Below are 27,410 nucleotides of genomic sequence, written 5' to 3' on the forward strand. Positions count from 1 at the left end.
ATATCGTTGATTATATAAGAAATTAAGAAGGAATTAATTAAAGTATAAGACAATAAAATGAAATATTTCACAATAGATTACTGATGTAACTAAAGGGCAAATAATAGTCTTATCGCAGCAGAATTAAATATCCAAGCTTTGTGGAATTCAGCAAGACAAGTCGATTACATAAAAAATTTCGGGAAATGTCGCCCGAAAGAAAGGATCTGAAAGAGTCCAAAAGACGACAGTTGTCCAAGACAGGTTAATCGGACTGTCTTATCTACTCTTCAAATATTAAAAAAGGACCTTGGTAATGCGATAGGAGTGATGGTGGATGAATCAATGATTCTCCCGAGACTCAGAGGGGCAGGATTTAAGGGCCAATGAATGAGGAAACAGCGGCATGTATGGGCGAAAGAGCATGGAAATTGGTCTGTGGATCAGTGGCAGACCGTAATTTTCTCGGATGAATACACGTTAAATATATTTGGGCCAGATGGTATCCGCCATGTATGGGGAAAGTCAGGCGAACAACCTATAAACAACAGTACGCCAGCTAGTAACTAGGATGGTTTGGGCTGTTTTTGGTATAATAGACTAAAAGGGTATAATAGATCGAAAACCTGGGGACGAGTCACACAGAAGCCAAATCAGCAAAAAGAAATGAACTCCGTACTTTTTAAGAGGTACCACCTGATGACGTAGAGGTCGGATTATCGAGGCGCAATAAAATATCGTTTGAATATTTCCCAATAACAATCATTGAGATATGTAGTACTATTTTAATGAATTTTGTAATCAATATTTTAGAATATTCATAATTGTAAAAATAAAACAAAAAAATTTTAACACTAATATTTTTGGCTAATATTATTTATTACTTATTACAAAGTGAAACAATCTCTAAGATTTACTTTTTTCTTTGGATGAATATTCTAGCTCATAAATAAAGTTTTCCTACCGACCGGTATTTTTTACCCAGTATTGTATGTATACATACGGATGAAGAGGAAGATGTTTCGGAACAAATATGTTCAAAAGTTAAAGATCTAAGGAAGGTAATCCAAGAAACATGGGTAAACATTTCTTCCAAACACTACTGAATCCTTGTCACATAGAAGTGCAGCATTGAAAGAAGACAGTTAACTAACTCCAGAACATTTCGGTCCAACAGTTATTTTTTTATATACCTAATATCTTAAAAAATAATTCAATTAAAATAATAATAAATAATTTTATCAAGAGTTAGCACAAGAGTTATGTTCTGTACACAAAGACGACGACACGACACGACGTAGCGCCGGCTGGCTACAAATGTCGCTCTGAAGCCCATAAGAACGTGGGTATTTTAATATTTGATAGATGTCTTTCGTAGCTTGTCGTCGTCTATGTGTTCAGCACTTTAAGCTTTCAACTTTCACCCAACACAATTTCAATTATTATAATATAGTTCAACTGTCATATAAGAAATAATATATTAATATTAGTACTAAGTATCTCAAAAAGTTTTTTAAATTAATTATCAAACCCCGCCCTGAAACTACATACATTCATCAATGTTCAATCCATAGAAACCAAACTCCGAATAAGTAAGTCATTTGACCACTTTACGCTGCATATTCATACAATTTCAATACTCTTAGTCATCTAACAAATTTTTTTCGTTAAGTTATACCCAAAATTATTTAACTCTAGAGAGGGAGAACGTTCTGGTTTCTTCAGCAACACTCATACCACAACAGTTATTTTAATGTATTTGAGGCAAAAAGTTATGGATAACAGGCTCCTACACAACCAACATAAACCGACACAGGCGAAACTTTTTTTGGATTATGTAATCGTTGAGTATATTTTTCTGGGTTTTTTGGTGTTTTCATTCGCATTTGTTTCTCTCCACAGACAATGACTGAGTTATGAAACCGTTGGAGTAAGGAACAAAGGAGTAGGTGGTTGGAAAAAGTGCTCTGTTAGAGAAAGATATGTGTGTGCGTGCATTCGCTCGGGCCACCCTTTCTGTGTAACGATTCTCGACAGTGTGTCTGAAGTGTTTGTATTGCTGGCGCCCACTTTTCCCGCACGTACGCATATTTTAACGGTGTTCTATTTTCTGACTGTCTTTTTGACCTCTGTACAGTCGCCAGCAAATAATGTAGAATTTTCGTAAGCTCACTTCAACATGGCGTCGCCACTTCTCGGAGTTTATACACTTGGGAGGTGAGAATCCACAAATATAGCATGAAAAAGAATAAAAAATGTGTACACATGAAGGCAGAAAAAGGAAATGGCAGGTGTACTGCATCAAAATTGGAAGCAAGACGAACAGACGAGAGACGAAAGTAGTTCGCAGTTCATAAAACACACGACACGGAGGGTAACAGTATTAATTTAAGTTTATTTATTGTTTATTTTTATATTTTTATTTTTGACTCGCTTTCTTTAATTATACTTCTTTTTTGCGACAATAATTTGCAGCACGGGATGTCAATTACAATTTAATTACGCATCCAAGTGCGCCTTCAATTCAATTAGTCTAAATAGTGGAAAAAACAAATGTCTGTGTGGTGTGATGTGTGCATTAAACCGATTTTACTATAATAAAATAGTAAAGCAGCAAAACGCCATGAGGCGTTGACCTCTCTGAACTGTGTGTAGCAGTGAAAAATTAATACTATTTTTGTTGTAGTTATTTTCGGTATTCCAAATAACACATTGTCGAAGTGGTGCGGATTTGACATTTGATGGGAAGTAAACCCGCGCTTGTTCATATTACGCAGAACGGCAGTTGGGTAGTCTACCGTCACCATATAGGCGATAGTTATTGAAGAAACTTCTCTATTTCAAACAAAAATTGAACTAATACAATTTACTAATAGAATTTTTTCCAAATTTACAATGTGATCCCGCAGAAAAATTCATATAGTAAAATAAGAATTTTCTCTTATATGGTAAATCGTTCTAAATCAACACTTTAATCGAGCAGAAACCGCCTAATTGATCAATTAACTCCAGTCAGATTAGAATACGGTAATGGGAAAAATGTTTTATTTATATTTTTTGGAGGTATTATGTACCACATATCACTGGATTTTGTGGGGTTTGTTGTGGCGTAATACAAAGCATAGATGTATATATGTTATCAAATACTCACTGAATCGATTAATTTACCTGAAAGTAATAAAATTGGTTAGTAAATTTTTTCTATAAAAATTTCATAAAAGTACAATATTAGACTAATTAAAAATTATTATTCCAGTTAGATTAAATCATGGAAATGAACTTAATTGTGAAGACAAATATGGGCTTTATTTATTTATTTTATTAATTGAACAATAATAGGATTTACCAGCTTTGGATAGCTATGGATTTCAACTAGATATATGAGAATAAATTAGTGTAGTTTGGTTTAACTTAAAACCATAAAAAACAGATTAGCACTCCGAATTGGAGTTCAAACCTTACAAATCACAAAACTCTCAGTTTTCACACTCTGATCATGTCGCTTATGGAATTTGTGTACATTACAAGATGAAATTACGGCACATCTAATAAGAAATAATTCTCAAAGTAGTCAATTTGCTCAAAATGTGAATGAGCATTTCTTATCTCTGCATATAAATTGCGACATTGTACTATGTACATACAACAAATTAATAATTTAAAACGTGTTCAATTATTAGTGGCAAATTGCTGTAGCAGAAAAAATGCAAATAATAATTGTAAGCTTATTTGCATTGTAATTTCGCCAATTAATTGGAGGCGATTAATGCAGCATTTTATTTATAGTACGTATTTCTATTTCCATATCTTTTGCTGTATTTAACGTATTTAAAATTCAATGAAAATTGTGAAAAATGTGAACTATACGTTCTCTTATATAGGGTGTTCCTTAGTGGTATAGAAATTAGATTACTCAATCCAGACCCACGAATTTTCAAAAAATATCACAAATGCAAGATGACGACTTTGAAAGCCGGCGACTATGAATAACAGCGACTGAGAGCTCCTATTAAAAGCAAAAGCCTTTTGGCCTCATATTTACTCAAACCATAAACTAATTTTACTAATTTACAAGTTGGTGGAGAGTGAAAAGAGTTGTAGGCTTTTAATGAAATGAAAATAATAATTGTGAAACCATTTAATTAGATGAAATAGAGAAAATGGGAGACTATATAATCGAAAATATAAAGAAACAAACCAAAGGTGTATTGCAAAATAGTTCAAGTGTTAAAATTAAAAAAAAATACTAGTTAAATAAGCCAAAAAAAACATTGTAGATTGTTTACTCAATGATTGAGAACAAATTCGTCTTCGAGTGTGTGTCCCTAGGTGCTGATGAGATGAGCAAACCTCGCACACAGAATTCGTTATCAGTTGAGTTAACTTTAGAATGACAAAATAAATATCAAATAATTTATTGAAACCGCAAATATATCGGAATCGTCCACCCGTTAGCAGTCGGTTTATGCTATTAACACTTTTGCTATAAGTATCGGCTATAAATATAACACTTTTACCATTGACAGTCAGTTATTACTGCTACGCATCATTATTTATAACTGTCATGGCTGTCAGACAGTTTGATGACATAAATTCTTTAACGTCAACTTTTCGACTTAAGAAACTCACAATGTACGAGGGCCAGCAGAGTTGTAGTTTTTCGGCAAGCGATTGGGTGAAACGAATATTAAGAGTAAATCATTTAATTATTGTAAATTCAACAATATTTATCTGGATTAATTCAAATAGATAATATTCAATCAGAAATATATCCGGAAGAAAATTCCGAACTCCTATGGAGGTTTCCGGATTCTTTCGAGTTTTAAATTTGAATTCTTTAAACAGTGCTTTTCCAAAATGTAAACTCAGGATCTATTTTAAATTATAATGAGGTCCAGTAACCATATGTAATACAACATCCTGATATAGTAGCAATGCCTAGAAGATCGGCAACTATTTAATTGCTAACATATGTACCTACATTTATACGAGGGCTGCTATATATATTTCTGGCCTAAGCAACACTAAGTGTTGCCAGGAGAAATCTGACATTTCCATTGGAAAGTTTGACATTTTTTAGCATAACATCACTCAACGTTTTGTCATTTAATCGTGAATTGTTTTATTTACAGGGAATTAAAAAATTTATCTCGGCCAAAAAATGGAATTAACTCGTGAACATTTTCGTGCGATCATTTTTCACAACTTTCGACGTGGATTATCGCGACAAGAGTGCATCGATGAACTAAAATCTTTGTATGGTTATGAAGCACCATTCTATAGCACTGTGAAAAACTGGTACAACGAATTCAATCGTGCCCGACGCTCGCTCAAAGACGAATTCCGTGAAGGTCGTCCAAAAACAGCCGTTGTGCCAGAAAACCAGCATACATTCGATATTGCATGAACACCTGGCCGTAAAAAAGGTTTGTTCTCGTTGGATCCCGCACAATTTGACAATCGCTCAAAAAAGGCTCAAAAAAAGTGCTTCGAAAATTGGTTTGAGCACATGCAAAAGTGTATAAATCTTGATGGAGAATATTTTGAAAAACAATAAAACCATTTTCGTTGATAAATATTCCAATTTTCATTATTAGGCCAGAAATATATATAGCAGCCCTCGTATATTCACATCCATCTCACGCAAACATTGAGAACACGAAGTAGTATCAGATCAAGTTCAATACGTCGTTAACTTGTTTATGACACTTGCGAACTGATAGCAAATTTATTGTAGCATATTTTAATGAACAAGAAATACATTTCATCCCAACACGAGCCGACTTGGTCGACTTATGTCCATGCAACAGAGCTTTGGTTATCAGTTATCAGGCTGGCATTTTATAGAAGTAAACAAATTAAGAAGTTAAAAGTGTGCAAGTAAACATGTCATAAAATACTTATTATGTCCCACATACACTGTCATTATTTTTATGCTTTTCTGTGATTTAAATACTCGTAAATATGTGAGCAAGTGTTGTTTGCTTACTGTCGCCGCTCTTTTTCATTTCTGCCATAATTTTTCCGTGTGTTTATGACTAAGTGTACTCATTACACTAAGTGTTTGGTGAGAACATGTAGATAGGAGTACAAGCGGTACAATCTACATACAAGCTAACCGATATTGATTGTATCGCGCTACTGTTCGAAAACAAAAATGTTTCATGTTTCCCCCAGCAACTGACATACCGCAATATCTTATCGTTTGATAAAAACAATCGCTGATAACTCCAGAAGCACAAAGGGAAAATAATACAGTTTAGGCGGTGGAAAAAGAAAATTAGGACGAGTCGATAGCTTCATAAACTTGATTTAAAGGCATAATTAATTAATATTATTTAATACAAATTGGATATTAATTGTGAAAGACAGACCACCTTCAATTCTTCAGACCAACAGACAATCCAAACATTGCCTTTGACAAGAGTACAACAGTCTTTTTAGGAGAATATAAGGATAACGATAAAGCAGATCGTAATAAAAAATACACCCCATATTAGAAATGAAATTATTTAAACAATACAAACACTAAAAAATAAACCCAATCTCTTAATGGTATATTATTGCAATTTCGAATCTTAAGATATATTCATTTTTAATTTTCTTCGCCAATTTCTTAGTGAAAATTTCTACGAGGTGTATAAGACACTTAAAAAAATTTTGTTTGGAGAGCTTTCTTTATCTCTTTATTTATGACTCTTTCTTTATGACTTTTCCACTTTCAGCTTGCAACATCACTTCTAGATTTTAAATTTCCAATATTTTTCTGATGCCAATAATAAATAAGAAATACACAGTAAAACGTATGGAAAATTTACAAAGAGCAGCAAGTATATGCATCCGTGGAGCTCTTAGAACAACGACAAGTCAGTCACTACATACTCTACATACTGCCTACCCAACATCACAGATTTTGATAATCCGTTAGAAATAAATCTAAATTCGTCCCTCAATATTGCTTTTCTCATTAGAGACGAGTGGGGTGATAAAAATACAGATAAGTATATTATACAGATGGATCCAAACTAGAGGAATGAGTGGAAGTTGGTGTCTTTTCATAAAATTAGACATCAAAATCGCCTTCCGACTTCCAGATCACTACAGTATTTTTCAAGCAGATATTACGATTTGATTTCCTTGACGATATCTCCAAAATTGAATTTATAAAACTTGTTGAATTGGTTCAGAGGAGATTGTAATCCCGGTGGAGTCACAATAGGCTTCCTAAAGACCTAAGTCCGTCGTACGACATCCACTTTACCTACCTACCTTGTTGACCTTTTCCAAATATTTAATGTGAAATCAGTTAAAATACTCTTAAAATCACAGACGCAAACACTCAAACCCTCAAACACCACGATTAGTTCGACTAAAATTTCAATCAACGCTCATTAGCACACATTAACCAGCTGATAGGACGGATGTACGCTCGCATGAAAGCTAAATGCTATGCTCTTAGATTAATTTCAATAGGTCAGTATATTAGTGCACGAAAAAAGTTACGCGTAATTGCTATAAATTACATGCCGACACGAACACTCGCTTGTTTACCCAAACTCGCATATGGACAAGTCTACATACATACATACGTATGTAAGTAAGAGTCGTGGAGAGCAAAGCCAATAATAATAGAATGCCATATGTTGCCGGCTAGATGACAATAATTATTATTATGTGTACATATGTACATATATTAATAACAAAGTGAAAAGAGGCGCAGTGGGCAGAATAACGGTATGTAGAGCTCAGTTAATGAGCGGCAAGGTGGGAACGACGTAAACGAGCCCCACTGGCGGCAGTGAAAACACTGAACAACACTGAACAATATACATATTTAAAATACATATGTATATGTGTGTTGGTGGGAGTTGTCACATTGTAAGCAGAGACTAGCGTGCGTTTGCATCCTCATAAATTCTAATCAAATTAATAAAATCAAACAAACGCAGCACTGCCAGTCGCGCCGCCACAGAAAACGCCCACACATTGTCGCTGTGGCGCAAAATAAAAAAAAAAACAACAACAAAAGAGATGCTTGGATGCTTGCGTAGTTGCCCCTTTAGGCTGTAAACAGCTTGAGATTCCACTGAAGATAAATAATGGAGCAATAACATACACACACACACTTACATTAAATATATGAACGAGTATGTGTGCACATATGCGAATAATCGGTGAGAGGAAAGGTGAGTCCACCAGGCCCGTCGAGCCAAACTCACAGCAAGTGGCAATTGAGCGCTTCCTGTAGAAGCGCAGAGTCGGCTCGCACACCAATTGCCGTTTCGGGCAGCTGGGGAACGAATTTACAAAGTACTAAAGTAAGCAGACAACAACAACAACGGCAAAGCGTTTAATAAAAATTAATTTGGCATTTTATTCATACGGACGAACGCGCAATGCAACAACTACAATAACAACAATAAAAATTTAATTTCTTTATTATTTCATTTAATTTTATTGTTTGGCTTTATATTCGCGACGTTTTCGATTTCGCATAGCTTTTGTTGTTGTTAATAAACTCGGTAAAGTACACAATACAAATCGACGTAAACGATATGCAATCAACTCAAAAATACAAAACACAAGAAGCGCATGTCCATCCATTGATGTTGTTGCTTTCCCCAAACGAGTACGCTGCTGTGCCTCAGCACGCCTGTTTAACCTTGTTTACGTGACCGACCGCCCGATCGGCCAGCTGCGAGCTGAGATGAGTTGAAAAGACCCAGCAGCATTCCCTCGCCACATGGGCGGCGTATAACCTCGGGGGATGCGTGGAAGGTACGAAGCACGTACCCGAGTTGTTGGTATTGCTGCAGACGTTGTCAAATGAATGGTACTCACTGGAAGAAGCCTGTCTGCTGCCTGCCGCCTCCAGCTTACACCGGAATGTTGATTGGTGTCGTCAAAGGCGAGCTTTGCACTGTGCCAGAGGGTTGCTTGTGTAATCGACGCATTTTTGCCGAAAAGCACATACAAATAGCTTTCTTTCAGCAAAATTTCGAATAACATGGATGGATAAGGTATTTTGCTGTTTGCCTTCTTCCATGTATTTGGCGAATTTCATGAAAGTAATAGAAGAAGCTCAAAATATGAAATGCGAAGGTACGCGATTTAGTTGTATACAGTGAGCATTCGTTTAATGGCGCAATGAATGTGAATAGTCTACATCCGTATTGTTGTGTTCACAATAATGGCAGTTATCACTTACAATTGAGAAAAAAAAATACTTTTACATAAATAAGTAGAATTCAATTCGTATTTGGATTGTACAATGTAGATGAATATTTACATATTGATTTTATACTAAGGGTTAGACTATGACAATTCATTCTGGGAATAAGGAATCGAGTTACTATCTTTCCGGATTTGCTAAACACATCGCTCATTTACCTGAATAGTGTCACAACTCAAAAAATTCAGATCCACTTCAAAGTTCTGGTATATAGGAAGTAGGCGTGGTTGTGAACCGATTTGGTCTATTTTCACAACATATCATTGAGATGTAAGGAAACTATTACAAACCAAGTTTCATTGAAATCGGTCGAGTAGTTCCTGAGGTATGGTTTTTGACCCATAAGTGGGGAACGCCACGCCCATTTTCCATTTTGTGTTTCTGCCGTTTTTCGTTAGTGAGTTAACCCACTTTTAGTAATTTTCAACCTAACCTTTGTATGGGAGGTGGGCGTGGTTATTATCCGATTTCTTTCATTTTTGGACTGTACTAAGAAGTGGCTAAACAAACTCTATTGGTTTCCGAGATATGTACAAAACCCCAGTTTGAGGGCGGGACCACGCCCACCTCCCAAAAAAAATTGGGAGGTCCGATTTCGGCGATTTTTAGAATGGGGGTGCCACACTATAAACGTAGTATTTGTGCAAAGTTCTGCACCGATATCTTCACTAGTGCTGACTTTATATATTGTAATGTAAACGATTCAGATCCACTTCAAAGTTCTGGTATATAGGAAGTAGGCGTGGTTGTGAACCGATTTGGCCTATTTTCACAACATATCATTGAGATGTAAGGAAACTATTACAAACCAAGTTTCATTGAAATCGGTCGAGTAGTTCCTGAGATATGGTTTTTGACCTATAAGTGGGGAACGCCACGCCCATTTTCCATTTTGTAAAAAAATCTGGGTGCAGCTTCCATCTGCCATTTCTTATGTGAAATTTAGTGTTTCTGCCGTTTTTCGTTAGTGAGTTAACCCACTTTTAGTAATTTTCAACCTAACCTTTGTATGGGAGGTGGGCGTGGTTATTATCCGATTTCTTTCATTTTTGGACTGTACTAAGAAGTGGCGAAACAAACTCTATTGGTTTCCGAGATATGTACAAAAACCCAGTTTGAGGGCGGGACCACGCCCACCTCCCAAAAAAATTACATCCAAATGTGCCCCTCCCGAATGGGATCCTATGTTCTAAATTTAATTTTCATAACTTTATATATGGCTTAGTTATGACACTGTATAGGTTTCGAAAGCAACCTCCTCAGGGTGCCAAGGAACATGTGTTCCAAGTTTCATTAAGATATCTTAATTTCTACTCAAGTTATCGCTTGCACGGACAGACGGACAGACGGACGGACAGACATCCGGATTTAAAATCCACTCGTCATCCTGATCATTTATGTATATATAACCCCATATCTAACTCTTATATTTCTTGGTGACACAAACAACCGTTATGTGAACAAAACTATTATACTCTGTGCAACAGGTTGCGAGAGTATAAAAAAACGAAAAAATATGTTTCCCGCGCTTCACTCAACTTATGGTCAACATAATCGAGCGTAGCTACGGAGCGTACTATTTCCAACACCATCACCCATCTTGAGGCCCAGCATTCATAATTGGATAATAGGCGTGTTTTATTTGACCACCACAAGCTAATAGCTAAATCATGGACAAATAAAACGCATTTAGCTTATTTCATATATTCGTTTAAAAATGAATTGTGTTGGCAATGCGGGCCCGAACTTTCAGCTGAAATAATATTTATTCAAAAAAAAAAATAGCGGTTCAATTTTTAAATGAAATTTCCCTTTTGTTTACCCCTTTTCTATAATATTCTGACTCTTTAAGGAATCTACAATCATTATTAGGTCCGGGTTGACCCAAATAAATATGGATGAAGTTTTAATTTGCCATTTTGTACATCGAATAGAATTTAAAATTTTGGATTGTTTACATTTTTATCTGTCAAAATGGGGTTTCTCGCTATTGTCACATTTTGGAAAAAACCTAACTATTATGAATGAAAAAACGTGGAACTGGCAATGCCTCTAGTTCAATATACAAGCTATGATAGCTTATGAGAAATCAACATAATTATGTATTCCATACAAAATAAGCTAATAGTTTAATTTGCTGGTCAAACACAATACGCCTAATATTCGAGATCCAGCAGGCAGTGAAGAAAATATAGCAGCCGTAACTGAGAATGTACACGAAGACCGTGGAGTCGATTCAGCGCCGTTCGCAAAAACTCGGACTGACCTATGGAACGACTTGGCATATTTTACGTTGAAATTGAAAGCTTGTGCAAGAACTGAAGCCGCTCGACCCTCCCAAGCGACATCGCTTCGTTTTATAGGCTCTTGAAAAGTTCAAAGAAGATTCGACGTTTTCGAGCCAAATTCTGTTCAGCGATGAGGCCCATGAAGCAATCTGAAGAGACTCAAGAGCTACCGTCAATGGCGACCGTTATAGCGCCATGATAACCGACTAATTGATGCCTGAAATTAACTTCCCACACATCAACGATGGTTTTATTGAGAGAGTTCTTCAGTGAGCAGATAATTTCACATTTTGAGCGGATAGGTTGGCCACCAAAATCGTGTGATATCACACCGTTAGACTTTTCCTGTGAGGATATGTAAAGTCTAAAGTCTATGCGGACAATCCCGCTTTGGAACAAAACATCACGCGTGTTATTCGCCAGTTACCGTAGAAATGCTCGAACGAGCCATAGAAAATTGGACTCAACGGATGGACCATCTGAGACGTAGCCGCGGCCAACAATTGAAATAGATAACTTTTAAAACATAAATGCCAACGAATGTTCTTTCGAATGATAATAGGCATTATCCATTAAATTTGAATTTTCTGTTTTTTTCTTTAAAAATGTAAGGAACCTCGAAATGGATCACCCCTTACATATTGCACGTTCTGGGTCTAAAGTATTAGGTGACTGTATGTGTATAAACTTTAAAGCAAAAACCCACTGGAGACACAGGAGGAGCAGTGCCTCAACCGTAATCTCGATAGCAATAATCATAAAATTTGTCCGCCTACTCAGCCTAATTGAAAAAACAGATATTTTCACATTCTCAAATTAAGTTCAACAGTGTCTAGGTCAGATTAAAGCGATTCGTGCAAATAATTCTGTTGACAATGAATGCCATGTTTTAGCACACAACAACACAACATTGGAGGCAATTTAAGAAACAGCACGGAATCATGCGATCGGATCAGGTACTCGCACCGCCACTGCGAATTCCATCCAGAAGAATTAAATAATTAAAGAATAAATAAATCCGCACAAATGCTTATAAAAATAATAAAAGCAGATGATAAAGAAGATAAGTGTCTACAAAAATAAAATTGCACCGAACAAAGACACAATAGTCTGCCACACAAATAAAACGGTTAAGATTAAATTCAAAAGACGCATGCAGAAAGAAGCGAGTCCACAATTGAATTTAGAAATGAGGGTAGCGATGGAGGCCGGCTGGCTGATCGCGCTGAGGCGCGGTGTTACGTGTGCCACGCGAATAAGCGCACGAGTGTATGCTGAAGCGACAATCTTCGTACTTAGCATGCATATTAATATTAATTTCAATTTCAATTAATTGGACATTACAAGTCTTTTAATGAATTCATATTTTATTTGTATAAAAGAAAGGAAAAATCGCACGCAAACAACCGACGGCATACACAGTTCAATTTCAATTTGCCACCGTCGTCTGCCTTCAGGCAAACAATACACGAATGTGCAGCGTGTGTATTGGGTCTATATGGGGGCGTTGAAATTGAATTAAACTCAGTTATAACACAGGTTTGGAATTTATTAAGCTTCGTATAGACAGTGCGAAGTGCTTTTGCATTGTCTTATTTTCGTGTTTTCTGCTATTGTAAGTGTTGTTTTGTATCCAAAAGTGTCTTATATCAATAGTTTGAAATAGTGTGTGAGCCGCAGCTGCAAAAAGGAGCAACGCAAACAAAATTACACATTTTGCAACTATTTTGAACTGCGATTTCTTTTCGAAATTTGTCACGTAGGCCCTCCGCAATCTCTGTTTTTGTAAAGAGAGCATCGAGGAGGAGGGAATTTTCAGAAATTTAATGTGAAGTTGATATTAGATAGCGGTGAAACGTTTAGTGAAATAGTTGAAGTTCTCAAGCCCCATCCGGAAAACCTTCTGAGAAAAGTATGTTTTTTTTCTTCTTACGTCTTCATTGCCCCCAAGAAAAAATACTCTCTGTACTGGTTTGCAAACCATTACATTAAACTGATGATAAAGCCAAATACTTTGTTCTGTTTGCCATGGTGAAACAAGCCACATATCTCGTGAAACCAACTAAAAAGGTATGGTTCATTGTTGAATTTGGACAGAAGAAAACTTAATGTGCATTTAAGTTTTGTTCTGTCCAAAGATACATTATTTTCAATTACAAACACAAAGAAAAACTTTTAAAAATATTAGGCAAGTAAAACGACGTGACAGCTTACCAAACAAGACTTTGGAAGTTTAACGGAACGAAAAATGAATGCTGAATTAGCTCCAGATATATGTGAAAATGCTTTGATTCCATACTATACATTCATGTCCTGCATATTCTACTTAAGAATAATGAAACCAAAAAAAAAATTCAATATCTATTAGGCAATACACAATTTTTAAACATACATTTATTTAGGCGTTTCTTAATCTTATGGCATCTAACTATCGTTCCCAAAGAGAGTTTAAAAAGCATATATATGCAATTCAAGCCATGGGAATTAAAAAAAACAAGTAAGGAAGCGCTAAGTTCGGGTGTAACCGAACATTTTATACTCTCGCAATTTATTTATTTAACTTTATTTATATTATATAATATACAATTTGACCCACATATTCGTCATATATATTGTATAAAGTCCATTGAAAGTTGGAAACCATAATATTAGGTTAGAAGCACCGAGGTCCTCATGTTCGATTAATGGGGCCTCGAAAACCTATGGTCCGATTTTTAGAATGGGGCTGCCACACTATAAAGGTAGTCTTCACTAGTACTTACTTTATATATTGTAAAGTAAACGATTCAGATTGTCTTCAAAGTTCTGGTATATAGGAAGTAGGCGTGGTTGTGAAGCGATTTGGCCTATTTTCACAACATATCATTGGGATGTAAGGAGACTATTACAAACCAAATTTCATTGAAATCGGTCGAGTAGTTCCTGAGATATGATTTTTGACCCATAAGTGGGCGATGCCACGCCCATTTTCCATTTTGTAAAATTCTGAGTGCAGCTTCCATATGCCATTTCTTATGTGAAATTTAGTGTTTCTGGCGTTTTTCGTTACTGAGTTAACTCACTTTTAGTAATTTTCAACCTAACCTTTGTATGGGAGGTGGGCGTGGTTATTATCCGATTTCAACTAATTTCATGGTGTGTGGTGGGGTACGTAAGAGAACTGACTGCAGAAAGTTTGGTTTATATAGCTTTATTGGTATGCGAGATATATACAAATAACCGATTTTCCAAAAAAATTACATCCAAATATGCTTTTTCCTAGTGCGATCCTCTGTTCCAAATTTTACTTGTATAACTTTATTTATGACTTAGTTAGGGCACTTTATGTGTTTTCGGTTTTCGCCATTTTGTGGGCGTGCAGTGGTCCGATTTTGCCCATTTTCGAAAGCAACCCTCTCACGGTCCCAAGGAACGTGTGTTCCAAGTTTCATAAAGATATCTTAATTTTTACTCAAGTTATCCGTTGCACGGACGGACAGACGGACGGACGGACAGACAGACATTCGGATTTTGACTCGTCTCGTCACCCCGATCATTTTGATATATATAACCCTATATCTAACTCGTTTAGTTTTATGACTTACAAACAACCGTTATGTGAACGAAACTATAATACTCTCTTAGCAACTTTTGTGGTGAGAGTATAAAAATGGTGTTATTTTACCTTATTGAATTATTTATCTTATAAATATTTGTGGAGAAAAGTTCCCCATAGTTTTTAGTTTTATATTAAAACTAAGTTGTGCTGCTTTTATCCACATGCAGCTGTGCTAAATAAAATAACTTTTTAACACAATACCACATTCTTATCGGAAAATATGTCTAATGGATTTCATTAAGATATCTTAAAGTTAACCTTAGCCACTAGGGTCTGGTAGTGAATGAGGATAAGACGAAATATATCCTATCATCAAACAGTCAGCGCATTCGCGAAATCCAGCGCAGGATCACTCTTGCCAACAGGTGCTACTTTGGACTGAGTAGGCAAGTGAAAATTAAAATCTTCTCTCGACGAACCAAAACCAAACTCTACGAGTCCTCCATCATTCCCGTCCTGCATTATGGTGCAGAAGCGTGGACGATGTCAACATCCGATGAGACGGCATTAGGAGTTTTCGAGCGAAATGTTTTGCGAAAGATTTATGGCCCTTCGAACATTGGCAACGGCGAATACCGAGGACGATTGAATTTTACCAAATAAAAGCATTAATTACGTTTTCCGCTCAACGCAAAGCATTTAATTACGTCAGTGGCACGACTTTTTCGCAATTAAGTCGCAACTATTACTTTTGCATTGTTTGGCAACAATATTGGCCACTATTAGGTGCTGGTAAACAGCATGTTCTGACATGTATGCTGAAAAGTTTTCGTTACAATACAGTTATTGACATATCGCGCATTTCAGAGCACAGCAGGAAGCGTAGAAACATGGTGCAACAAAGGAAAACTAGCCGCCTAGACGTATGAGTAACTCTGCGCTTGCGTGTTCACATTTCCGCAAGACAACTTATGAATGTACTATACTTGTCTGGGGGATGGGGTCATATGTAGAAGTTCACGCAAGTGAGGAAAGTTTCTGATTGCCATTCACTTGGGAGTGGCCAGGAACGATTCTTTTGCATATGACTCAAGCAGCTCACGACTTCCGGTTTTAGACCAAGTATCCCCTGGGTAGCTAACAGACATCCGTTTGGAGGCGAGCTAAAGTGAGAAGGCGAAGCCCGCTTGTGCGGTTGTGCGTAGGGCTTGGGACCCACCACATAAAAAAATCTCCCCAATGAAAACAAACACCGAGCCTCGGATGAGAAACCCCCCTTTTGATGACGACCCCTGCAAACGTACTAAGGATCATGATTTGAGGGCATGCACCTGGAATGTCCGGACTCTTAATTGGGAAGGTGCCTCTGCCCAGCTGGTTGATGTCCTCATACAACTAAAGGCTGACATCACCGCCGTCCAAGAAGTGCGATGGACGGGACAAGGACGGAAGAAGGTGGGTCCTTGTGACATCTACTACAGCGGCCATATAAAGGAGCGCAAATTTGGTGTTGGATTTGTGGTGGGAGAGAGACTCCGTCGCCGAGTCCTGGCATTCACCCCGGTGGATGAACGTCTAGCCACAATCCGCATAAAAGCGAGGTTCTTCAACATATCGCTGATTTGCGCCCACGCCCCAACGGAAGAGAAGGACGATGTGACCAAAGACGCTTTCTATGAGCGCCTAGAACGCACCTATGAGCGCTGCCCCCGCCACGATGTCAAAATCGTGCTTGGCGATTTTAACGCCAGGGTGGGTAAAGAAGGTGTCTTTGGCACAACAGTCGGAAAATTCAGCCTCCATGACGAAACATCGCCAAACGGCCTGAGGCTGATCGACTTCGCTGGGGCCCGAAATATGGTTGTCTGTAGTACCAGATTCCAGCATAAAAAAATTCATCAAGCAACGTGGCTGTCCCCTGATCGAAACACGCGCAACCAAATCGATCACGTTGTGATAGACGGAAGACATGTCTCCAGTGTTTTAGACGTGCGTACGCTCCGAGGACCAAACATTGACTCGGACCATTATCTAGTAGCAGCAAAGATACGCACTCGCCTCTGTGCAGCAAAGAACGCCCGTCAACAAACACAAGGAAGGTTCGCCGTCGAAAAGCTGCAATCACAACCGACAGCCGAACGATTTTCTACTCGACTTGCACTCCTGCTCTCTGAGAGCACTCATCAGCATCTCGATATAAGGGAGCTGTGGAACGGCATCTCAAACTCATTGCATACCGCTGCAGCCGAAACAATTGGTCTACGGCAACGCCAAAAAACCAGTTGGTACGATGAGAATTGTCGTTCCGCAGTGGAGAGAAAACAGACTGCCTACCTCGCAACGTTGCGATCGACCACAACACGTTCGGGGTGGGATAGATATCGAGAACTGAAGAGGGAAGCGAGACGCATTTGCAGACGTAAAAAGAAAGAGGCCGAAATGCGTGAGTATGAAAAGCTTGAAAAGCTGGCCGACATGGGTAATGCTCGAAAATTTTATGAAAAGATGAGGCGATTAACAGAAGGTTTCAAGACCGGAGCATTATCATGTAGGGACCGAGAAGGTAATCTGGTAGCGGATGTCCAGAGCACACTGGGATTATGGAGGGAACACTTCTCCGACCTGCTCAATGGCAGTGAAAGTACAACACCAGGAGATGGCGAACCCGATTCCCCAATCGATGACGATGGAATAGATGTTCCATTACCCGACCATGAAGAAATTCGAATAGCAATTACCCGCTTGAAGAACAACAAAGCGGCGGGGGCCGATGGATTACCGGCCGAGCTATTCAAATACGGCGGCGAAGAACTGATAAGGTGCATGCATCAGCTTCTTTGTAGAATATGGTCGGAAGAAAGCATGCCTGACGATTGGAATCTTAGTGTGCTCTGCCCAATCCATAAGAAGGGAGACCCCACAATCTGCGCCAACTACCGTGGTATAAGTCTCCTCAATATCGCATATAAGGTTTTGTCGAGCGTATTGTGTGAAAGACTAAAGCCCACCGTCAACGAACTGATTGGACCTTATCAGTGTGGCTTTAGACCTGGAAAATCCACAATGGACCAGATATTCACCATGCGCCAAATCTTGGAAAAGACCCGAGAGAGAAGAATCGATACTCACCATCTTTTTATCGATTTTAAAGCTGCCTTCGATAGCACGAAAAGGAGCTGCCTTTATGCCGCGATGTCTGAATTTGGTATCCCTGCAAAACTAATACGGCTATGTAAGCTGACGTTGAGCAACACCAAAAGCTCCGTCAGGATCGGGAAGGACCTCTCCGAGCCGTTCGATACCAAACGAGGCTTCAGACAGGGTGACTCACTATCGTGCGACTTCTTCAATCTATTGCTGGAAAAAATAATACGAGCTGCAGAACTAAATAGAGAGGGTACAATCTTCTACAAGAGTGTACAGCTCCTGGCGTATGCCGATGATATTGATATCATCGGAAGCAACAACCGCGCCGTTTGTTCTGCGTTTTCCAGACTAGATAAAGAAGCGAAGCGTATGGGTCTGGTGGTGAATGAGGACAAGACGAAATATCTCCTGTCATCAAACAAACAGTCGGCGCACTCGCGTCTTGGCTCCCACGTCACTGTTGACAGTCATAACTTTGAAGTTGTAGATAATTTCGTTTATCTGGGAACCAGCATTAACAACACCAACAATGTCAGCCTTGAAATCCAACGCAGAATCACTCTTGCCAACAGGTGCTACTTTGGACTGAGTAGGCAATTGAAAAGTAAAGTCCTCTCTCGACGAACCAAAATCAAACTCTATAAGTCGCTCATTATTCCCGTCCTGATGTATGGCGCTGAAGCGTGGACGATGACAACATCCGATGAGACGACTCTTGGGGTTTTCGAGAGAAAGGTTTTGCGCAAGATTTTTGGTCCTCTAAACATTGGCAACGGCGAATACCGCAGGCGATGGAACGATGAGCTGTACGATTTATACGACGACATTGACATAGTTCAGCGAATAAAAAGACAGCGGCTACGCTGGCTAGGTCATGTTGTACGGATGGAAGAAAACACTCCAGCTCTGAAAGTATTCGATGCAGTACCCGCTGGAGGAAGCCGCGGAAGAGGACGACCTCCACTCCGGTGGAAAGACCAAGTGCAAAGTGACCTGGCTTCACTTGGTGTTTCCAATTGGCGCCAAAAAGCAAAAAGGAGGAATGAGTGGCGCGCTCTGGTGGATTCGGCTATAATCGCTTAAAGCGGTTCCTACGCCAAATATATATATATATATATACTTGTCTGGAATTCGAAACGCTCCAAACGCTCGAGTCAATTTCATTACACATGCAAAATGCACTCGGCTGCAGACACACTAATAAGGTGGGCGGGGCGAGGAACCCAATAAATATGTAATCGTTTGTCATTCGATCGCATACACATGTCGCGTTCTTGGCGAAGCGCTCGTCGGTGTTGCCTTTATCTCGAGCGTTTTGTTAATGTTCTTTTTTTTGCTAGCTATTACTATTTACAGTTACTCATTGCGTTGATAATCACATTACAATTTTATTGCTCATAGTTTTTGCGGTGATTTCTTTGCGCCTCATTTTATTTACTTGTTCTCTCTGCTTTAACGTTTTTTTTTTTCAATATTTATACATTTTTGTTGTTGTTCCACGACATTGCATCGCATACCGTTGCATTTAATTGTTATCGATTACTTCACTTTGATTTTCATTTGTATACATATATACATATATATGTATGTGTGGCTATCGAGAGTGAGAAATGCTCTTTTCTTCACTTGTTCGCGTTTTGTTTTACTTTGCTTGGCTTTGGCGTGTTGTTTTCGCACACACGAGTATATACGAGTGTAAGTATGTGATTTATTTCGCAACTATTTTCATAGCTACATACATTGTATCTCCACAGACAAGTTCATTTATTTTTTGCCGCCTTTGATTGGGTGTTGCTATCGAAACGCTAATACGGTCTTTGCAAATGATAAATTCGCGCACTTATCAAACTAAATAACACCTAATAAACAATTAAACAATTGCCGACTAATAAGTTGGTGAATTTGAGAATGCATTGTGTTTGCTTACATTTGCAACTTGAACGAAATGAAAGTGCCACCTTAGTCACGTGCTCTCTGGCCTGTACCTACATACACACATACGTATGTATTGGTGTCTATTATTCGCGCTTGTGTGCATGCGTGGCATACGTTGAATGATCGATTAGTGATGGATAGCTGGAATTATTGTCGCCGTCTCTGGCATTACAAAGCAACTACACGCCAATGCAGTCACACACACACACACACAAACATACCTGTGCACATTCGTATCTACTCATAAATAGACGTGACGCCAAAGCGGATAAGTGAGTACAAACAAATTCGCTTTGTACTCGTACTCGTACTATTTACAGAAAGCTACGGAACAAAGCTTAGCGCTTTCCGATACAAATTATAAATACTTATTTCTGTCTGGACGTTCATTAACCTTTTGTTCGATTGTCAGCGGTAAAAGTTTCGCCATGGCCGAGTTCATTAACACTAAATTACCGTAATTCATCGTATCGATGAAAACTTATTTCACTTGTGCCAAAGTAATTCATTGGCTTGCAGATAAACTAGTAAATGCTACTGCAGCAAACCTTTGAAAAATCGTAGTTCGAAAACATTTTCAGTACCGTACAACGACGATCCTGAGGAAAACATTTCAGGAAACCTCACTGTTATAAACAAAACAAAGTCAATGAAGATTGTTGGCATAAACTCGAAATACTTATTTTATCAAAATCCCCATGATATGTATCCGTCATAATAGTAAGTATAAACATTTATTATCTCAACGCTAATTGGACTTAATCATATAAAATTATTCACTGAGAATTCCCACATTTGTGTCTTTGAATTTAAATTGCCGATAAATATGTACTGTTCTGGGGGAAAAATTCCCCTGATAATTAACTCACAGTTACAGTGATGGTCTTATAATAGGTAACGGTATACTATGCAGTAAATTTCATAACACATAAGAGAACAATTTCCCCTAATTTTTAATGTTTCAAAAAGTATTCGAAGTTTTTAAGTTACAATGAAATACAATTAAAAAAAAAACAGAAAGAGAATTACGAAATCTGGAATCTGAGGGAAATTCATTAAAATCAAGGAGATATAGATATTGATTATATAGCCTTACTTATAAACATGTCCAAGTTACTGGAAAATATATTCTTTGGAACAAGAAATTGTCGCATATATTCATAAGTTCGTTGTATACCAGGTATACTGGTAAGAAATTAGCTGATTTTTAATAGGAAAATAAACAGAATGTATTCAAAGTATTGACCATTTTCTTTTATACATTTTAACCATCTAGTAATTTGTGGATACCATGTCAATAGAAAAGTTCGTATTTTGAAGCAAACCAATCAGACACCTAATTTTCGGCTTCTCCGTAGGAATCGAAGTGCTGCTCAGCTATGCGTGCCTCATCGATGAAAACAAATGGTAATCGAAAGTGGCCAAATGTGGTGAATTGGATGGGTGTATGTTGCTTCTGATAGAGCACGATAACTATATGCATCGACTAGCATTCGATGCGACTCTGCAGCACTTTTTTCAAATGGATAGAAAAAAATTATTGCTTTTCGCAAATCATCACTTTTCAGTAAAAAAATGACATTTTCAACACAATTAAAAGAATAATATGATGTTGTTTGTTCAATGATTGTAAGGTTATTGAATATGTTTATGACAACTGTCAACCAACCAGAAAAAAAATTTCAATCTCGTTTACAACAAATGTACTTTACCAAGACATTTGTACCTTAACGTTCACTTCATAGCGGTACACCTGGTGTATAGTTTTCGAGCTGAAGTGAAATGGAAAATTTAACATTTCTTCTTTTTTTTTGATTGAATTACTCTGATTGCAGCTTTATTTTTTATGTTTTATTGGCATACATTTCTATTTATAAGGCCACGGCTGTATGTGCACTGTATGAGAGGAACTGAGAATAAAAGACTCGTAAAAAGTAGTTGTGTAAAAATATGGTAAATGATGGCATAAGAGATTTCCTAAGAGTCCATGTCTCGGTGAAGCATTTAAACGTGCTTATAAATGCTTTGTTATAAAGTAAGAAATATTGAAAATTCCTATGCTTTATAATACCTTTTTTCATATTATGAATTCAAACATTTGACTCCCTACAATAACTAAAATATATTAAATCGCTTAACTTGAAGTTTACGATCCAATATCCATGCCATATGCAACAATTCAAAAAAGAGCTGCTACCGCAATCTCAAGGACATATAGATTAAACTCTTCAAAATAAATAGTAGTGTACCGATATGAAAATCCAATATTTAATCTTTGGCAAGTGCTTTACAAGTGTTCTCCAAATAGCAAAGTACAAACCGGCATACTAATACTATTTATTAGCTTCCTTCAGATTCTGTCAAAGTAGCTACAATAGCACATACATATTAACAAAACAAAATAAAGTGAAATACACAATAATCAGTTGTTATAAAACAAATATAAACTCAAATACAATACAACAAGACAATATTGGGACCTCAAATAATCAAACGGCTCGAAAATAAACCAAAATTATCAATGAAAGATTGTGCAATCGCAAGTCGCATATGTAGATTATGAACATATCATGACATATTTACAAGTGCTTATATGTATACCATATTATGCCAAACCATGTGACTTGGTTATACTACCCCAACATATGAAAGCGAAAAGGGCGGTGAATAAAGTAAAATATGTGCGTAGAAACTCGATAAATTGAAAGAAAAAGAATTTACTTACAATGTTATTTAGCACAAACGCAAGGTGGATCATACCTCTCTTACACACATACATATGTACGTATGCTGATGTAATCTAAAAATGCTTGTAGTTTTTTGGCTTAATTGGGACCTACAAACAACTAATCTATTGATAAGATAAAACAAATATGAGCTCTTTAAATTTGGTAACGAACGCTGAAGTAGCTACGTAAGAATATATGTAGACACATACATACCTATGCACTTGTACCCACATGAGGATGGTGATAAAGTATAACAGTAAGAAAGTTTTAGCACGTCATTCAAAATAAGTAAATGAGTTATATACACACACATAAAACGATCGCGAGAATTGACTGATTTTTTTAGAATTATTTTTTTCCAATCCTTTGAAATCCAAAAAAAAATTAAAACAACAACAGCACATTGTAGAATACTTATTCAATTTTTATAACTGATTTTGAATCACTTTTTTGAAAAAAAAAATATGTAAAATGTATGACTTCCGCTGCAAAAACCAATGCAAGTGACAGAGATAAATTAGATGACATAATGATGGCATTTTAAAAAGCATTGCTTAAAAAGTGTTTTTCGTTATGAATATGAATATGTCCAAATAACAAATTTATGTGATAACTTGACGTCTCAGTATCAACCCATTTTTAAGCTTATCGACATGCCGCTAATAAATGACATCAACTGTTTAGAGCTTTGCAGAATGAGTAATACAACATTCAGCTAGAAATACACGTTTTATAACATACTCTGTCAACATTCTTAAGGAACAGATGATCTTTACTACAATGTTAAGCAAATAAATGTAAATGTAAATGTTATTAAAAATAATTTATGCAATAATCTTAGATCTTCTTACCTTAATAAGTTTATGTATACGATTCTTACTGGTATGTGTTATTTGCTTTTAAAGTTGTTATTTGGATTACTTCTTACAAAGTACCAAATTAGTATACTCTTTGTTTTAAGCAGTTTTCACGCTTTCGTCATATATGTGATTCTCGTTAAGCAAAATATTTATGCTTACTTTTATTTCACTTGTTTTATTGTCGTTTGCCTTTGTATTTTTTCGTACACGCACACGCGAGGTTGTTTTGCCTTTCTTTCTATTTTTATATATTATTATTTCTTCCTGCTGTATTTTTTGTTTTTATTTTTAATTAATTGTGTTTTTCTATTCTGTGACCAGTTGCCTTTTAAAAAAGTAAATAAATATATAAAATTGCAACATTGATAATGTTGTTTCTGCATTCAGCGCCTGCGGAGTATTTAGGAGAGCGTTGTAATTTTGACATATCACATTTTGGCTGATATGTTCTTGAACTCGAAAGTATTATATTTCATAAATAAATGTGCATGACCACATTCCACGTAAAGAGTTTTACCCTTGCCTGTAGTACTGATATAAATAAAGCAAATCTGAAACACCAAACTAAGGTACTAATATGTTAAAATTATACCCACGTCAATATTTAGATACCACATAATTAAAATTATACAAATGTAAAATAGTTAGCTGATAAAAACACACCGAAAACTATTAAAGAAAATATAAAATGAATATTGGAATAGTTTGAGTAACTTGATACACTCTGACAGAGCAGAAGAATAATTCAAAAAATATTTTTTTCACTACATTTGGCATAAACATTTTAAATCAAGGTTATTTTCACATAAGCACTTAATTACAACAATTATACATTCTGGCAGAGTGTAAATATGTATATTTATTTGATTTAATGATTAGCCTTTCTTGTGTTTCATTTATTTCTCATTTTTGCATATTTTTAGAACATAAAAGAAGTAATTAACGCAAACTTCAATTCGTTCGCCCACACTTCTCCAGGTGAATGTTACTTAGCATAGAAATTTGCTATTTACACAGCTGGTACATTCCAGCAGTGTGTAGCTGCGCAGCACTAACTTGCGCAACAGCGTCGACTCATCAGCTGAGACTTCGACTGCTACGCACCACCTTCATTCCAATTAGCAGACGATTAATGCAAAAACAACATTAGCTTGTCCAACTTCGTGTTTGCTGCTCCCCTCGTTTAACACACTTTTCCTGCTATATTATCCTGCTATATTATCCTTATATTGGGCTTATTTGTGTACATCTACACATTTCTATAATCTATATAAAGCAACAAACATAATGCAAATGCACTTGCGCCTTTGGAGGTTAATCCAATTCACGTCATTAATTGTTGTTTTTGTCGCACGGTCGAATTGCACTTATAACGGCAAAGCTTACTTTTTCCAACTTCTCCTCGCCCACTTTATGAATGCTGATGAGATTTGAACTGAACTGAACCGTATTGAAAATTTAGGTGCCCCAATTTCCTTGATCACACACGAAAAATCGATTTTCTTCACTTTTGTGTTTTAATACAATTAAAATATGTTGCCCGTGATTACTTGCAATTTAATGTGCATTTAGACGAAAACACGTTCAAGAATTTCGTCCGCTAAAAGTCTAGAAAAAAAAGTGTTTCTTTGTACTTTCTATGAACATTCGTTCTTTGTGTAGAATTTTGACGTTAGAATTTTTTAATACACTATTCAATGCAATTTAAAAATCTTTTAATGCCTACATCGATTTAGTCACGTTCGACGGCAGAATTTTACTTGCGAAATTTTGTTGCGCACTCAAACAGGGAAAATAAGATACTGATGAGAAATTGTTGTAAGCGGCCAGTTGTCGATATTCGATATAAATTCAACTATCGGTTTTTACCACTTCGCTTTTGCTTTCAATTTCATTGTTGCGACAGTCAGGGTTGCATGGAGGTTTGTTTAATTGTAACTAAAAGTAACACCTTGTCTTCAAAGGCAATAAATATATTGGTTATTGGTCATTGGCAATATTTGTAATGATAAAACATTTGTAAAATATCATAAATCTGGCATATTTTTTTGTTAATTTATATTGAAATTATATATAATGTATATATGTATGTTTTTTTATTATCTCAAACAAATCTCATTGTAAAAACTAAAGGACTTCTGTATGCAATCTGTTGTTCATTGGAAAAATTTTCAAAGTTAGGATTCTCGGATTATTCACCTTCGCCTGTGGTGATACAAACAACTTTTATTTTCCGATAGACTGATAGCAAATTTTAAAAAGATCGACATTTTTTTAGAAATTTTAATTATAGGCGTACAACAAATACTAAGATATAAACACAAAAACATTTTTAATTGTATAAAATATTATTTATTGTCTTTGCAAATGCTGTACAGTTTTGATAATATTCAAAAACAAATTGTTTCTTTTCATATAAATTAATCACTTTTTAGGTATAATTAAGGCAATTGTTGATGTAACTAAGTTTGTAGAATTACACGAGATTCACAATTATAGAAGAGAGCTTTGAGTATTGAATATATTGATATGTATCTCTAACACCACCACTGATATTAATTATTTAATCACTCGATATCATATTACACATCTCGTTGTTTTTCTGATTTAAAGCCAAGGTGTGTCCGGCGAGTTTATGCGTGGATTTTGTGCTAATATGTTTGTAGTATGAGTTCGGCGACAAATAAACTGATTTTATGTTCGACAAGCTGAAAAAAAAAGAAATCGGTTGTGTATAATAAAATAACATTAACACATTTTTAACTTACTTTAATATCATGTCCGGTCGCTCTAATTTCATACACAATTTTACGCCCGAATAGAAATCAATATCAGCCTGCAGACTTATACGTGGTTCACTAGTTAATGTAAATTTATTTTCCACTTTTGCATAAGTAAATCCCGCTACCATGTTACCAACCACTGCCGAACCCGTGCTTTAATAGACAATGTTATATATAAACATTTTTGATTTTATGTTTTAACTGCAAAATTGAATTTACTTCTGTTTGATTTCCGTATTGGCATTGCGATTCCACAAACTGAACTCCACTTTGCCATTTAGATCAATAGAACGTGTGCCCACCACTCGCATATAAACAGTAGCGCCCGATGACAGAATTACGTAGTGCTCGTGGTCCTCCGCCAATATGGTTGCTTGGTAAGCTGGTGTGGGTTCCGAGGCAGTGCCACTCCACACGTGACCCATCAATTCACCTTGGCCGTTGAAGAACACGAGTGGTCGTAGCAGTATTCCCTGCACCGTTATTTCCATACCAGCGGTGGCGGGACTATCGTCAGCATCATCTTCGGGCACATCTTCAGAATCTCCAACGAATGATGTGAGACCACTAGTGTAAATACCGATCTACAGGAAAAGCACTTATTAATTGTATGATTTGCTACAATTTACAATTATGAGGATAAGTCTTGCCTTGAAACTGCTAAATTCGTCTTTGCCCGCACCCAGGAGCAGCTCAACAGTGCCACGCTTTAACACTCCCTGATAAATCTCTTGTGTGCTGAGTAGCGATTCATTAAACGCCGGCGTTTGAGAAAGCCCTCGCGTCAACACAGTTGTAAGGCCTTTCTGCCCGATTACATGGTAATTATTTATTTCCGGCAGTTCAGCTAAGCAAGCTTTCAGAAGCGCCCTAAAGCGTGAACACTTGTCCGCAATCATGCTTAGCTTTTGTATAACGA

The 27,410-nt window shown here is 36.8% G+C and overlaps 2 protein-coding genes across 4 annotated transcripts in view; both read right to left on the reverse strand.

Moving 5' to 3' along the window:
* LOC105215336 (GTPase-activating protein skywalker) overlaps positions 1–23,841 on the reverse strand; it is a 121,316-nt gene extending 97,475 nt beyond the window's left edge. For all 3 annotated transcript variants that reach the window (XM_054227389.1, XM_054227386.1, XM_054227387.1), the window contains exon 1: positions 23,700–23,841. The gene's annotated coding sequence lies outside the window, so the exon portion shown is untranslated. The remainder of the gene's footprint in view (positions 1–23,699) is intronic.
* A 2,196-nt stretch (positions 23,842–26,037) lies between these two features.
* LOC105215338 (microsomal triacylglycerol transfer protein) overlaps positions 26,038–27,410 on the reverse strand; it is a 3,972-nt gene continuing 2,599 nt past the window's right edge. Inside the window, exons 4-7 of the mRNA XM_011189193.3 lie at positions 27,142–27,410; positions 26,711–27,075; positions 26,477–26,644; positions 26,038–26,416 (exon numbers count right to left, since the gene is read on the reverse strand). The exon at positions 27,142–27,410 is cut by the window's right edge and continues 826 nt beyond it. Of these exons, the coding sequence (XP_011187495.2) occupies positions 26,272–26,416; positions 26,477–26,644; positions 26,711–27,075; positions 27,142–27,410 (947 nt within the window). The 3' untranslated portion in view covers positions 26,038–26,271. The remainder of the gene's footprint in view (positions 26,417–26,476; positions 26,645–26,710; positions 27,076–27,141) is intronic.

The sequence above is a fragment of the Zeugodacus cucurbitae genome, chromosome 3 (assembly GCF_028554725.1).
Source record: "Zeugodacus cucurbitae isolate PBARC_wt_2022May chromosome 3, idZeuCucr1.2, whole genome shotgun sequence".
NCBI classification, from domain to species: Eukaryota; Metazoa; Arthropoda; class Insecta; order Diptera; family Tephritidae; genus Zeugodacus; species Zeugodacus cucurbitae.